Source organism: Dendrobates tinctorius, unplaced genomic scaffold (genome assembly GCF_039654945.1).
Source record: "Dendrobates tinctorius isolate UK_male_01 unplaced genomic scaffold, ASM3965494v1 ptg000250l, whole genome shotgun sequence".
Classification (NCBI taxonomy): domain Eukaryota; kingdom Metazoa; phylum Chordata; class Amphibia; order Anura; family Dendrobatidae; genus Dendrobates; species Dendrobates tinctorius.
This window is the reverse complement of record NW_027361917.1, coordinates 6,998,988-7,013,781: the sequence shown is the minus strand read 5'-3', so window position 1 is coordinate 7,013,781 and position 14,794 is coordinate 6,998,988. Positions and strand designations below refer to the sequence as shown.

Sequence of the window (14,794 nt, the reverse complement as noted above, 5' to 3'; positions counted from 1 at the left end):
GGGTTCTTGCCCTCCTACGGCCCCCTACACGACTCCTGGTATAATGGCCTGTCTCTTGGTATCTGCTCCATGCTCTGGACACTGTGCTAATACACACAGCTACCCTTCTTGCCACAGCTCATATTGATTTGCCATCCTAGATGAGGTGCAATACCTGAGCAACTTCTGTGGGTTGTAGACTCTGCTTCATACTATTGTACAGTACCTCTAGGGGTGAGAGCAATGACCAAAACAACAGCCAAAAAGGATGAGAACAGAGAAATGGTCTGTGGTCTCCCACTGCAGAACCACTCCTTTATAGAGTTGTCTTGCTAATTGCCTATCATTTCTACCTGTTGTCTGTTCCATTTGCACAACAGCAGGAAAATTGGTGTTGCTTCATAACTCGACCGGTTCATTTCACAGAAGTGTGATTGACTTGGAGTTACATTGTGTTGTTTGAGTGTTCCCTTTATTATTCTTGAGCAGTGTACAGGTGCATGTGTAAGCTGGACTATACAGGGGCCCATCAGGAATATTGCATAAGAAACTAAAGGGAAGAGAAATCCGACAGAGGCAAATAATAATGGTGAAATATATATATTACATTTTAATTGATCATGAATTTGGTTCACATAGGAAGGGGAAACAACCAAAAGAAAAGCAAGCGCTAATCCAAATGTAAGATTTATATTATGAAATCAAAATAAATGGATGATAAATAGGTATAAAAAAAAGAGAAAGTAAGAAATCACTCCTATGTATCACAATATGTTTATACAGCATTACCATATATAACGAATTAATCATGTCATATATAAAAAGATCTCATGAAATCTATATCATTTTGTCACGAATGTATGAAATGTCTGGTGACAGACATGTTTCGTCCACCACCTGATGAAGCTAGATACTGAAATGCGTGTTGGGTTGGGCGCATCCATATATAACCCTTTCTGGCTCCTATTCAGGTACAGATTATACAGTGGAGAAAAGAAGTATTTGATACACTGCTGATTATGCAAGTTTTCCCACCTACAAAGAATGGAGAGGTCTGTAATTTTTATTGTAGGTACACTTCAACTGTGAGAGACAGAATCTAAATATAAAAATCAAAAAATCACATTGTATGACTTTTAAATAGCATTTTATTGCATGAAATGAGTATTTTATCACCTACCAACCAGCACGAATTCTGGCTCTCACAGAGCAGTTAGTTTTTCTTTAAGGAGCCCTCCTACTCTGCACTCATTACCTGTATTAATTGCACCTGTTTGAATTAATTACCTGTATAAAATACACCTGTCCACACACTCAATCACAGTCCAACCTCTCCACCGTGGCCAAGACCAAAGAGCTGTCTAAGGACACCAGGGCCAAAATTGTAGATCTGCACAAGGCTGGGATGGGCTACAGAACAATAGGCATGCAGCTTGGTGAGAAGGCAACAACTGTTGGCGCAATTATTAGATAATGAAAGAAACAAGATGACTGTCAATCTTCCTCGTTCTTGGGATCCATGCAAGATCTCACCTCGTGGGGTAAGGATGAGTCTGAGGTCAGGAATCTGCCCAGACCTATATGGGAGGACCTGGTCAATGACCTGAAGATAGCAGAGACCACAGTGTCAAACAGTACCGTTAGTAACACACTACGCCGTCATGGATTAAAATCATGCAGGGCACACAAGATCCCCCTGCTCATGCCAGAACATGTCCAGGCCCATTTGTTGTTCACCAATGACCACCTGGATTATCCAGAGGAGGCATGGGAAAAGGTTATGTGGTCAGATGAGACCAAAATAGAACTTTTTGGTATCAACGCCACTCGTTGTGTTTGGAGGAAGAAGGATGAGTACAACCCCAAGAACACTGTCCCAACCGTGAAGAATGGTGGGGGAAACATCATACTTTGGGGGTGCTTTTCTCGAAAGGCGGCAGGAAGACTGCACCTTATTGATGGGAGGATGGATGGGATCATGTATCGCGAGATTTTGGCCAACAACCTTCTTCCCTCCGTAAGAACATTGAAGACTGGTCATGACTCGGTCTTCCAGAATGACAATGACCTGAAATACACAGTCAGGGCAACTAAGGAGTGGCTCCGTTTGAAGCACATCAAGGTCCTGGAGTGGCCCAGCCAGTCTCCAAACCTGAACCCAATAGAAAATCTTTCGAGGGAGCTGAAACTCAATATTGCAGCCCTGAAAGATCTGGAGAAGAGCTGTATGGAGAAGTGGGCCAAAATCTCTGCTGCAGTGTGTGCAAACTTGGTCAAGGACTACAGGGAACATCTGACCTCTGTAATTGCAAAAAAAAGTTTTGGTACCCAATATTAAAACGAACCTGTCTGGGCTTATCCACAGTATTCTATAATGCTGTAGCTAAGCCCCCGAAAATTAAAAAGAAGTTTTATTATACTCCCCCGGGGGGCCGTCCGGTCCGATGGGTGTAGCGGGTCCAGGTCCGGTGCCTCCCATCTTCTTGCGATGCTGCCCTCCTGCTTGCTTCATGGCTACCCAGCATTGCGCTCCTGCGCAGGCATACTTCTCTGCCCTGTTGAGGGGAGAGCAAAGTACTGCAGTGCGCAGGCGCCGGGAAAGGTCAGAGAGGCCCAGCACCTGTTCACTCTAGGAATTTGCTCTGCCCTCAACAGAGCAGATAAGTGCGCCTGTGCAGGAGCGCGACGGTGGCATCACAAGAAGATGGGAGGCGCCGGACCTGTGACATCGTACCGGACCGGCACCCGGGTAAGTATAATATAACTTATTTTTCTTATCTTGCAGGTCGAATCGGGGGTTTATCTACAGCATTATAGAATGCTGTAGATAAGCCCTGAAAGGCGGTGGCCACATCTTATATTGACCAAAACTGCTGGCAGGTTCACTTTAAGTTCTGTTTTTCTATTGTATAATATTTATTTCATGCAATAAAATTCAAATTAATTATGTAAAAATCATACAATGTGATTTTCTGGATTCTTTTTTAGATTCTGTCTCTCACAGTTTGTGTACCTATAATAAAAACTACAGACCTCTCCATTCTTTGAAGGTGGGAAAACTTGCAAAATCGGCAGTGTATCAAATACTTATTTTCCCCACTGTATACCTCTGTCACCAGACGTTTCATGTATATCATTTTGTAACAACTATATATGCTGGAAGGTTATGACATGCAATCTGAATAAGCGCTTACATTTAACTCGGTTCACACACACAAATCTATGCCGAGCATAAATTCCCTGCTATAAAATCACACCCAAAATACAAGTCCTGTAAATTACATATATATATATCTGTGCCATATGAACGGCTGCAGAGTTTACCCCCTGTACTGGGGACGGTCAGCAGCAAAACTACATGTACACCTATGAGAATGTCACAGTGGATTATATACCTGAAGATTCATACCAAGAGTGCACCGACCACCTGTGATTGGTTTAAACAGCCATTTTGAACTGACAGGCTGCCTTTAAAGATTGCTCTTTAGAACTGTAATAACTATCTTTACCCAAGTAATACTTCAATGCATTTCTTCCCTTCCAACCCAAGTAGGACAGCCTCATGTAGAGCAGTGTTCCGATTTCTGCAAGGAGAAATGAGATATTTCACTTGGGTGCAATGATAAGTTGTACAAAGATATAGAACAATTTTCAGAGAAAAATGTGATACATGAGATCAAAATTGAGGAAATTTGCTTTGAAGACAAAATAATTTTGTAGCCTCTTTTGATAGTGGAAACCACAATGATTTGCTGAATATATCAGATTCTGGAGACCACAAGTATGAAATAAACCTCAATGACATAGACTGCAGTCTGTCAGATTCTGTCTTTTTGATAGAAAGAACCACACTGTATGCAAGCGCTATTCTTTCCATCAAACCTATCAGCAAAGGCTCAGAGGAGGAATCTATTAAAGAGGCAATGATGCATAAGATTGTATTGTACAATGGCGCTTAAATGTTTATGAATTCTTTCAGAATTATCCATATTTAAAGCATAAATTTGACCAAAAACTACATTATATTTGCACAAAAGTCCTAAAAGTAGATAAATAACCAAATCTAATGAGTCAAAAATATTAGACTCTTCCTTCTGTAAATGAGGAAAATGATCCAATATAACGTCTGTAAGTGGCAAAAGTTTGTTAACCATTAGGATTAGCAGAAAATGTGAAGGGAAAATTAGAGTTTGGTGTTTTCAATCAATAAAGATGACAATCGGAAGTGAGTGCATGACCTCTATTTTTTTAAACAGGGATTTATCCAAATGTGATCTTCACAATACAGGTTTGTGGTAGTATATCATGGCATAAACAAAAGAAGATTCCTGAGGACCACGGAAGCAGAGTTGTTGATACTCACCACGCTAGAAAAGGTTACAAAACCATCTCTAAAGAGTTTAGCCTCCACCAATCCACAGACAGACTCTATAGACATTATTACGTTTCCCTGGAGTGGTTGACCAACAAACATCACTTCAAGACCAAGATGTATAATAAACTGCTAGGTCACAAAGGAAACCAAGATAACCTTTAAGCAACTAAAGGTCTGCATCACATTATTTAATGTTAAAGTTTATGAGTCCACGATCAAGAGGACTCTGAAAAACAATGGTGTGCATGGCAGGACTGGAAGTAGACTGCCGCTGCTCTCCAAAAAGAACACTGACGCCTGTTTGTGGCCAGAAGACTATTGAGGCAACGTTCTGTGGATGGATTAGACCCAAAATAGAGCTTTTTTGTTTAAATGAGAAAAGTTTTATTTGAAAAAATACATTAGAGCATAAAAACCTTCTACCATCTGTGAAATACTGTAGTGCTAATATCATGATTTGGGTCTGTTTGCTGTACCTGGGCCACGACAGCTTCTCATCATTGAAGGAACAATGAATCCTGAATTTTATGCCAGCCAATTCCAAAGGAAAATGTCTGGACATCCGTCCATGAGCTGAATTTCAACAGAACGTTGGTTATTCAGCAAGTCAATGAGCTGAAGAACACAAGACTCTCTACAAAAGTATGGTCAAAGAAGAATAAAGTTACAGTTTTGGAATGGCCAAGTAAAAGTCCTGACCATAATCCTATAGAAATATTGTGGAAGGATCTGAAGTGAGCAATTCATGTGAGAAAGCCCACCAACACAACAGAGGTGAAGCTGTTTTGTAGAGAGAAATGGGCTAAAATTTCTCCAAGCTAATATGAGGACCAATAAATAACGGAAACATTTACCGTATTTTTTGGATTATAAGACCCACTATTTTCCCAAAAAATTTTGGGGGAAAATGGGGGTGCGTCTTATAATGCAGATATACCTTACTGGCCGCAGAGGAGCAGGGTCCCAGGGTCGCACGGAGCAGGAAAGAGTGGAGCGTTGTTGCAGGCCGCAGATTGGGATGAGGGGGTGTTCCGATGTGCGGCTCGCCGCTGCGGGTGTCCGGTGCTGTGGGGGCTCTGCCGACATTTTGTGAAAGGACGAAAGCCCCTGCAGTTCCATGGTTTCCTATGTGGTGGGCTCCGGGAAAATGGCTACCGGGGGGGCGCATGTGCAGATGGAGATCTTGGCACCAAGATCTCGGGAGATGAGACCTCAGTGCTGAGATCTCATTTCTAGAGATCTTGGTGCTGAATCCACCGCATAGGTAACTATGGAGCTGCGGGGGCTCTGGCCTTTCACAAAATGCCGGCAGAGTCCCTGCAGCACCGGACACCCGCAGTGGTGTGCCGCACATCCGAACACCGTCTCATCTGAGCCTCCGGCCTGCAGCAACGCTCGACTCTTGTCTCCTCCAGCAGCAACCCAGGGACCCCGCTTCACCGCAGCCACCACCCCCGATAAGCTATAAGACGCACCACCATTTTATTTAAAAAAAAAGTTTTTTTTTCTTATTTTTCTCTTCAAAATTTGGGGTGCGTCTTATAATCTGGAGCGTCTTATAATCCGAAAAATACAGTAAATGCGATTATTACTGCATAAGGGGTCAGATACTGAAAGCAAGGGTTCATATACTCTTGCTACTCACTGAGATGGGATATTGGATCATTTCCCTCAATAAAAAAATTACAATCTAATACCTTTGATGCATTTGTCTGATTTGGTTCTGTTAATCTCCTTTGATGACTTGTATGAAATGTTGCTGTAATTTTATGTCAAATTTATGCACAAATATGGAAGGTTCTAAAGGATTCACAAACTTTCCAGCACCACTGTAGTTCTGCCACTAAAATAACACATTCAATAACTGAATATGGGGTATAATTTGTGACAAGGAGGCAAGCTATAATAAAAAAAAGTCAATAAACAGACTTGTGGGCTGGTCACTAGCGGAATATTCTAAAAAGATGCTCCCGATCAACTACTGTATTTATGCCTAGGAAAGTGCAAACACATAGGAGGTTTCCATTGCCAGTCAGCTTCATAGTAGATGAATTGGTGAACTTATTGCCCCTTAATAAGGCATCTGCTGCTTTTCAGTAGTTCATTGTAAAATAATAATCAGCAAAAGAGAAGAAAACGTGGAAATAAGTTTTGGAGATTTTCTGTAATGTAAGTAAAGCGTAAGAAGAAGATTAAGTGCTTACGGTCCAGATTGCTGGTCTATATCTGATCCTTTCTGTACGAGGACTGGTATAGCTTTATGATGTCCATTCAGGACGGCAACAGTCAGTACTGGACGATCTTCATTATTAGAACAGTTAGGATCTGCTCCCTGAATGCAGTGGTAAATTACAACAATTAAGGGGATTAGAATATCTGCTTTATAAATCAGAAGTACACTGGACACCTCAAAATCTGGCCTTAGACACTTAAAGGGAAGCTATCAACATAAAATGACTAGGGATGAGCAAATGTGCTCGGATAACGTCTTATCTGAGCATGCTCAGGTGTTATCAGAGTTTCTCGTGCGTGCTCATATATTATGTTCGAGTCCCTGCGGCTGTATGATTTACAGCTGTTAGACAGTCCAACACATGCAGGGATTGCCTGTTTGGTAGGGAATACCCACATATGTTGAGGCTGTCTAGCTGCTGCAAATCATGCAGCCGTAGGGACTTGAACATAATATACAAGCATGCACAGATGCTTGGATAACACCCGAGCATGCTCAGATAAGACGTTATCCGAGCAAGTTCTCTCATCACTAAAAAAAGACCTATTCTTTAACTTATGCTTTTATGTTAATGTATTTTTTCAATATTTTTCATATCACAATCTGTATTAAAAATGAAAATCATACAACTTTAACAATGACCATTGGGGCTTTTTAAGACTCTAATTTCAGGAAACAACACATGTACATAGATAGCCACCACGGTCACACCCCGACTTTCTTTTATTGTACTGAAATACCTAACGAACCTGTGCAAAGGTCACAAAGAAGGGGAGGGTGGGAGCAGGGTTCACAGGGACAAAATCTATGGGTTCTGTGGCCCAGAGATGAGCGCGCTTTGGTCCAACATCTGCATATCAACCCAAGAACAAAAGCAAAAAGACCTTGTGAAGATGAAGGCGGAAGCTGGTAAGACTGTGTCACTATCCACAGTGAAACGACATGGGCTGAAAGGCCACTCTGCCAGGAAGAAGACATTACTCCAAAAGAAACATAAAAAAGCCAGATTAATGACTGCAAATTCACACAGGAACAAAGACCTTAATTTTTGCAGACATGTCCTGTGGTCTGATGAAACTAAAATTGAACTTTTTGGGCATAATGACCATCGTTACGTTTGGAGGAAAAAGCAAGAAGCTTGGAAACCTAAGAACACCATCCCCACTGTGAAACACGGGGGTGGCAGCATCATGTTGTGGGGATGTTTTGCTGCAGGAGGGACTGGTGCACTTCACAAAATAGATGGCATCATGAGAAACATCTCAAGACATCAGCCAGAAGTTAAGCTTGGGTGGAAGTAGGTCTTCCGAAACATACTGCCAAAAATGGTAACAAAGTGGTTTAAGGATAAAAAAGTCAATGTTTTGGAGTGGCCATCACAAAGCCCTGATCTCAATCCTATGAAAACTTATGGCCAAAGCTGAAAAGGCCGGTGCAAGCAAGGCAACCTACAAACGTGGATCAGTTACACCAGTTTTTTTTAGGAGGAATTGGCCGAAATTCCAACCAACTATTGTAAGAAGCTTGTGGAAGGATGTCCCAAACGTTTGACCCAAGTCATTCAGTTTAAGGGCAATGATACCAAATACTAATGAAATGTAAGTAAACTTTTGACTTTGCAGTAAGTAATAAAAATGCCTTAAAACATTCTCTCTCTATCATTATTCTGGCACTTGGCAAATATTAATAATTATGGTAATCCTAATTAACCTAAAACAGGAAAGGTTTATTCTGATTTCATGTCAGATATTGAGAAAAACATGCATATGTGTCTTTTTATATACAGTAGTGTATGTAAACTTCTGGCTTCAACTGTACATAACTACCACTATGTGCTGCAGAGACGGCTCTCAGTCAATGTGCCAGGGTGTGCTTACAGCACCAGCGCAGTGACTAACACCGCTTGCCAGATGTTGCACCCTCACCGATCAGACATTGATGACCTATCCAAATGATCGAAAAGTTATAATCGGCACCCCAGAGCGGATAGATGAGGTGCCTAAGAAGAGTTCCAATCTATACCAGTAGTAGTAGTAATGAAACTCGGCACTCAAAAGGATATATTGCAAAATAGCCTTTTGAGTGCCAAGTTTCATGACTACTATCCTAAGGATAGATCATCAATATTAAAGTAGTGGACAACCTCTTTAAGTGTGGTGTACACAATGCCAGTGGGAATGAATCAGGCTCACGGTGGCAGAGGCTGTCTCCATATTACTAGCTTTATATGTTAGCGGATACATTCCTTCTATATACCTCATCCAAGAGCTCCTCTACAGCAGAAATCTTCCCTTCTCCTTTAGGACCAACTTCCCTAAGAAGTTTGCGATCTTCAGGCTGTGAAGTATTCAAGTGTTAACATTGTATTGAAAAGATACAAAGGCCTGGTCATTTATGTTAGATGGACGATGAATGTAACATCTTATTCTCCACAGCTCATCTGTTTCCTCTGTAATATTTTTGTTCAGTTGCTTCATTTTAATCTCTAGCAACAGATAGTACTGTCAGTCAGACTGATAGGTAGAGACCAAAACGATATATACATGATAAACATATATACACAGTGCTCAACATAAATAAGTACACCCCAACAGATTAGTCCAAAATCCTTTAGTTTCCTTTCAGAATCAATATTTTTTTTAGGACAGAACACTACAAAATACTCCAACAAGTGTAGGTCATTGATTGCAAACAAGATTTGCTATTGTGAACACCCAAAATAGTCATTTTTAAATTGATTGAAGACCATGTTGGTAAAATGAGTACAATCCAATGAAAGTCTTAGGAAGCAACTACAGGTATTTTCAATTAACAAAAACTTACCACAGGTAATTCTAATTATTCAATCACCAGTGTCCAGCAGAAAGTTGACTATATGAGACCGTTACTTACACAACCTCTTCCTATTTCATGCTGTCAGCAGTGGCGCCATGTGGAAGAGAAAAACTGCAAATTGTTTGTAAAAACAACATTTTTGCAATTTTCCGCTTAATCAAAAGACTGGAGGGATTTTTGATTCTGTAGGGTAGAGCTCATGGCCAAAGCTACCGTCCACCTTAGATGTGACTGTCTCTTAGGCAAGTGTGCACGCTTTCAGGCTGTTTTCTATACAGCTTGCACAGTCTACTTGGAAACCTTAGAGCCCTGCCACTTCTCCCATGCCGCACAAGGAAAGCTGCCTCTACTTTCAATATGGGATAGCGTACAGTTTTGGCCAGCAGCTCAGCCATTCTGCCGGCCTCATCTGCCAATCTTCAGGCAAGCAGGCGACTGAGATGTAGAGGAGAAGTGTGTTACTCAACAAAGGAACATGAGCCAACCCCTTAAAACAGGTGGTCCTTTAATTCTAGGGACTCTGTCAGAAGGAGCCACCGTTCCAAGCTGTTTATATGGCTCTGAAAGACAATGTCATCCATACTTTGATATTTGTAATCTCTTGTTCCCCAAGCAACACTTAAATCACTGTTTAAATTCTTACGCAAATAAGGCGTAAATGCCAAAGCACTTCCAAAGCTTCTACCTCCCCAGCTCTTTTCTCACCCCAACCCTACTATCGACAGATCATTGGCCTGGCTACACAACCAGAAGATAACATAGTGCCAAGCTAAAGCTCTGATGACCCATACAAGTGTATGATGTAGTTTCTAGGTGGGGGAGTGTGGGCGCCGCTAATGTCCTGGGTCCTTGGTCACAGCCCAGCTATCTGAATGGTGGACTAAACAGGTGGTACAGAGTTAGAAAACATATTACTTGTCTAGTTCCTGCGTTCTGTCACATACCGGGAGACGGTCTTCTTTCTGAAGAGGTTTCCTGCTCTTTCTCTTGGACCGTTTTCCTTTTCCATTGTTGCTTCTGGCACTGAGTCCGTCCTCACTGGCTGCAGGATATCAACAAGTATTATACTATTATATATAATGATGGTACATAATGATAGTGGCGGCAGCCACAGGTGTTAAGTAAAATCGTCAGGCAAATTTTAGTAAACAATTAATGATCCCCAATTCCAGAAATAAACTCTAAAGAGAACCCGTCAGTGTGTGATTTGTCATTCAGATCTTATTTAGTGGGTGCCGTCACTTCACGGGTGGCGTTACGGGTGCTCTGAATATAACCTACTGTATATATGCAGAATGGCAGAAGAGCCCCCAATAATGTCCTGGTCAAATGACCTTGGTACTTTGCAAATAGTTGATGAGTTATGAAAATCCACCTAAAACACTTGTCTATATAAAAAATAACATGACATCACGGCAAACACTGCTTCTGATCGGCGGTGAACTCATCATCAACTCTCAGAGAGCCACGGTTCCCACGGTCAAAAGACAGCGTGAGCGCTCAGCTGTGATCCGAGGTATAAAATTAACCTCTGGTCACTGGTGTCAGCTGATGGGACTACTGTTCCCATCATCTGACATCTGCTGCCGCTAATAACAGCGAGAGCAGGAGTGGCTAATGGATATATTCATCAGCGGCTCCTGCGCTGTAAATAAATAATTAAAAAAAAAAACGGCATGGATTCCCTTGTACTTTTGATAACCAAACAGACAAAACTCACAGCTTGGGGCTGCAACCCTCAGCTGTCAGCTTCAACAAGGCTGGTTATTAAGAATAGAGGGGTCCCCATGCTGTTTATCAAAAATTATTTAATTAAATAATGAAAAAAAAAACGGTATGGGACCCCCCCATTTTTGTCAACCAGCCTGTCAGGTGACAGGTGACATTTAGGGTATGTATGGATTTGGCCGCTGCGGATCCGCAGCAGTTTTTGCTGAGGTGTACAGTAGCATTCTACCCTATGCAAAAAAAAAAAAAACGCTGTGCAGACGCTGCGGAATTTTCCGCGCGGATTTGCTGCGGTTTCAAAACCGCAGAAAGAATTGACATGTCAATTCTTTCTGCGTATTCCGCTGCGGTTTGCCATCTCCTCCATTGTGGAGATGAAAAACCGCAGGCTAATCCGCAAGTAAAACTGCAGGTCTTTTGACCTGCAGATTTACCTGTGGATTTTACAAAATTCGTGGCCAAATCCGCAGAGCATTCCGCAGCGTGTGCACATACCCTTATACTCACCAAACGCCTATTCCACCGAAGCCCTCGTTCTCCTGTAATAAAACTAAAATAAAAAAAACAACAATATCCCTCACCTCTCCGTTGTTCTGTCCCATGCCATAATCCATTCATGCAAGGCTGAGAACCACTGAGGAATGAACTCGTAGCCTCAGTGACCGATGGTGACGTCATCGAGGTTACCTCCAGTCACAGAGGCTGCATTCCCTGCCGAGCTGTACTGCCGTGGCCTCGGTGAGATCCCTGCTAGCAACGTGAGAAAAACATTTGGTTAGTATACCTGTGTCTGTTATTTTTAAATAAATAAGTAAAACTGTTTTGGTTTATTTCTAATAAAGGACTTTATTCTGACTGTGTCTTTATAACTATTAGTAATGGATAGGTGTCTTACAGATGCCTCTCCATTACTAAACTGTGGGCTTGATGTCACATGACAATACAAAGGTGACATCAACCCTACAAATATGAACCCCACTTGCCACCACTACAGGGCAAGTGGGAAGAGCCGGGCAAAGTGCCAGAATTGGCGCATCTAATAGATGTGCCTTTTCTGCGCAGCTGCAGGCTGCTATTTTTAGGCTAGGGAGGATCAATATCCATGACCCCTTACCAGTCTGAGAATACCAGCACCCAACTGTCTGCTTTAGCAAGGCTGGTTGTCAAAAATGGAGGGGGACCCAACGCTGATTTTTAACATTATTTATTTGAAAATACAGGGTGGGGACCCCTCTATTCTTAATAACCAGCCTTGTTGTAGCTGACAGCTGAGGGTTGCAGCCCCCAGTTGAGTTCTGCCTGGCTGGTTATCAAAAATACAGGGGAATTCATGCCGTTTTTTTTAAAATTATTTATTTACAGTGCAGGAGCAGCTGATAAATACTCCCATCAGCCGCTCCTGCTCTCGCTGTAATTAGCGGCAGCAGATGTCGGATGATGGGAGCAGTAGTCCCATCCACTGTCATCAATGACTGGAGGTAAACTTTATATCTCTGATCACAGCTGCGCGCTCATGCTGTGTTTTGACAGAGTGGGAACCGCGGCTCTGTTCCGGCGAGGATGATTTCACCGCCTATCAGAAGCGGTGTTTGCCACACTGTCATGCACATGACAACGTGGCAAACACTGGATGTTTGGGCCCCCCATTCAAGTGAATGCGGCCTGGGTCCAGGTCCAGGTACTGTTCTGATATTGAAATCAAATGTTAAAACTTTTATCTGACAATGAGGTTTATGAGAAATTAATCTCTAATCCAACAAAAACCTATAATAAAATAGCTGAAGATATAGTCATGGAAGGTATTAATATGGGCATATTAAACAAAAAACAAGCTGAATATTTGAGAGTTCAAAATCTGATTTTGCCAATCATATATGGCTTGCCCAAAATTCACAAAATTGCAGATACAGTTGTGGCCAAAAGTATTGACACCCCTGCAATTCTGTCAGATAATACTCAGTTTCTTCCTGAAAATGATTGCAATCACAAATTATTTGGTATTATTATCTTCATTTAATTTGTCTTAAATGAAAAAACACAAAAGAGAATGAAGCAAAACATTGATCATTTCACACAAAACTCCAAAAATGGGCCAGACAAAAGTATTGGCACCCTCAGCCTAATACTTGGTTGCACAACCTTTAGCCAAAATAAGTGCGACCAACCGCTTCCGGTAACCATCAATGAGTTTCTTACAATGCTCTGCTGGAATTTTAGACCATTCTTCTTTGGCAAACTGCTCCAGGTCCCTGATATTTGAAGGGTGCCTTCTCCAAACTGCCATTTTTAGATCTCTCCACAGGTGTTCTATGGGATTCAGGTCTGGACTCATTGCTGGCCACCTTAGAAGTCTCCAGTGCTCTCTCTGTGTTTTGGGTCATTGTCCTGCTGGAAGACCCATGACCTCTGAGGGAGACCCAGCTTTCTCACACTGGGCCCTACATTATGCTGCAAAATTTGTTGGTAGTCTTCAGACTTCATAATGCCATGCACACGGTCAAGCAGTCCAGTGCTAGAGGCAGCAAAGCAACCCCAAAACATCAGGGAACCTCCGCCATGTTTGTAGGGACCGTGTTCTTTTCCTTGAATGCCTCTTTTTTTCTCCTGTAAACTCTATGTTGATGCCTTTGCCCAAAAAGCTCTACTTTTGTCTCATCTGACCAGAGAACATTCTTACAAAACGTTTTAGGCAAGTTTTTGCAAACTCCAGCCTGGCTTTTTTATGTCTCGGGTTAAGAAGTGGAGTCTTCCTGGGTCTCCTACCATACAGTCCCTTTTCATTCAGATGCCGACGGATAGTACAGGTTGACACTGTTGTACCCTCGGACTGAAGGGCAGCTTGAACTTGTTTGGATGTTAGTCGAGGTTCTTTATCCAACATCCGCACAATCTTGCGTTGAAATCTCTTGTCAATTTTTCTTTTCTGTCCACATCTAGGGAGGTTAGCCACAGTGCCATGGGCTTTAAACTTCTTGATGACACTGCGCACGGTAGACACAGGAACATTCAGGTCTTTGGAGATGGACTTGTAGCCTTGAGATGGCTCATGCTTCCTCACAATTTGGTTTCTCAAGTCCTCAGACAGTTCTTTGGTCTTCTTTCTTTTCTTCATGCTCAATGTGGTACACACAAGGACACAGGACAGAGGTTGAGTCAAGTTTAATCCATGTCAACTGGCTGCAAGTGTGATTTAGTTATTGCCAACACCTGTTAGGTGCCACAGGTAAGTTACAGGTGCTGTTAATTACACAAATTAGAGAAACATCACATGATTTTTCGAACACTGCCAATAATTTTGTCCACCCTCTTTTTTATGTTTGGTGTGGAATTATATCCAATTTGGCTTTAGGACAATTCTTTGTGTTTTTTCATTTAAGACAAATTAAATGAAGATAATAATACCAAAGAATTTGTGTTTGCAATCATTTTCAGGAAGAAACTGAGTATTATCTGACAAAATTGCAGGGGTGTCAATACCTTTGGCCACAACTGTATCCCTCCTATGAGAGCAATTGTATCGGGTATTGGGTCTTAAAATGAGCACCTTTGTGAATGGGCTGATTCTCTTCTTCAGCCAATGGTACGGAGCCTACCAGGCTACCTCAAAGATTCTAGGGATGTTTTAGCCACTTTTTCTGATAAGA

The 14,794-nt window shown here is 41.9% G+C and overlaps 1 protein-coding gene across 5 annotated transcripts in view; it reads right to left on the bottom strand.

Moving 5' to 3' along the window:
* DZANK1 (double zinc ribbon and ankyrin repeat domains 1) overlaps positions 1 to 14,794 on the bottom strand; it is a 114,345-nt gene that overhangs the window by 1,605 nt on the left and 97,946 nt on the right. For all 5 annotated transcript variants that reach the window (XM_073557440.1, XM_073557439.1, XM_073557438.1 and 2 more), the window contains 4 exons: positions 10,367 to 10,464; positions 8,844 to 8,924; positions 6,559 to 6,686; positions 3,489 to 3,563 (listed from right to left, as the gene is read on the bottom strand). In XM_073557440.1, coding sequence (XP_073413541.1) covers positions 3,489 to 3,563; positions 6,559 to 6,686; positions 8,844 to 8,924; positions 10,367 to 10,464 — 382 coding nt within the window. The remainder of the gene's footprint in view (positions 1 to 3,488; positions 3,564 to 6,558; positions 6,687 to 8,843; positions 8,925 to 10,366; positions 10,465 to 14,794) is intronic.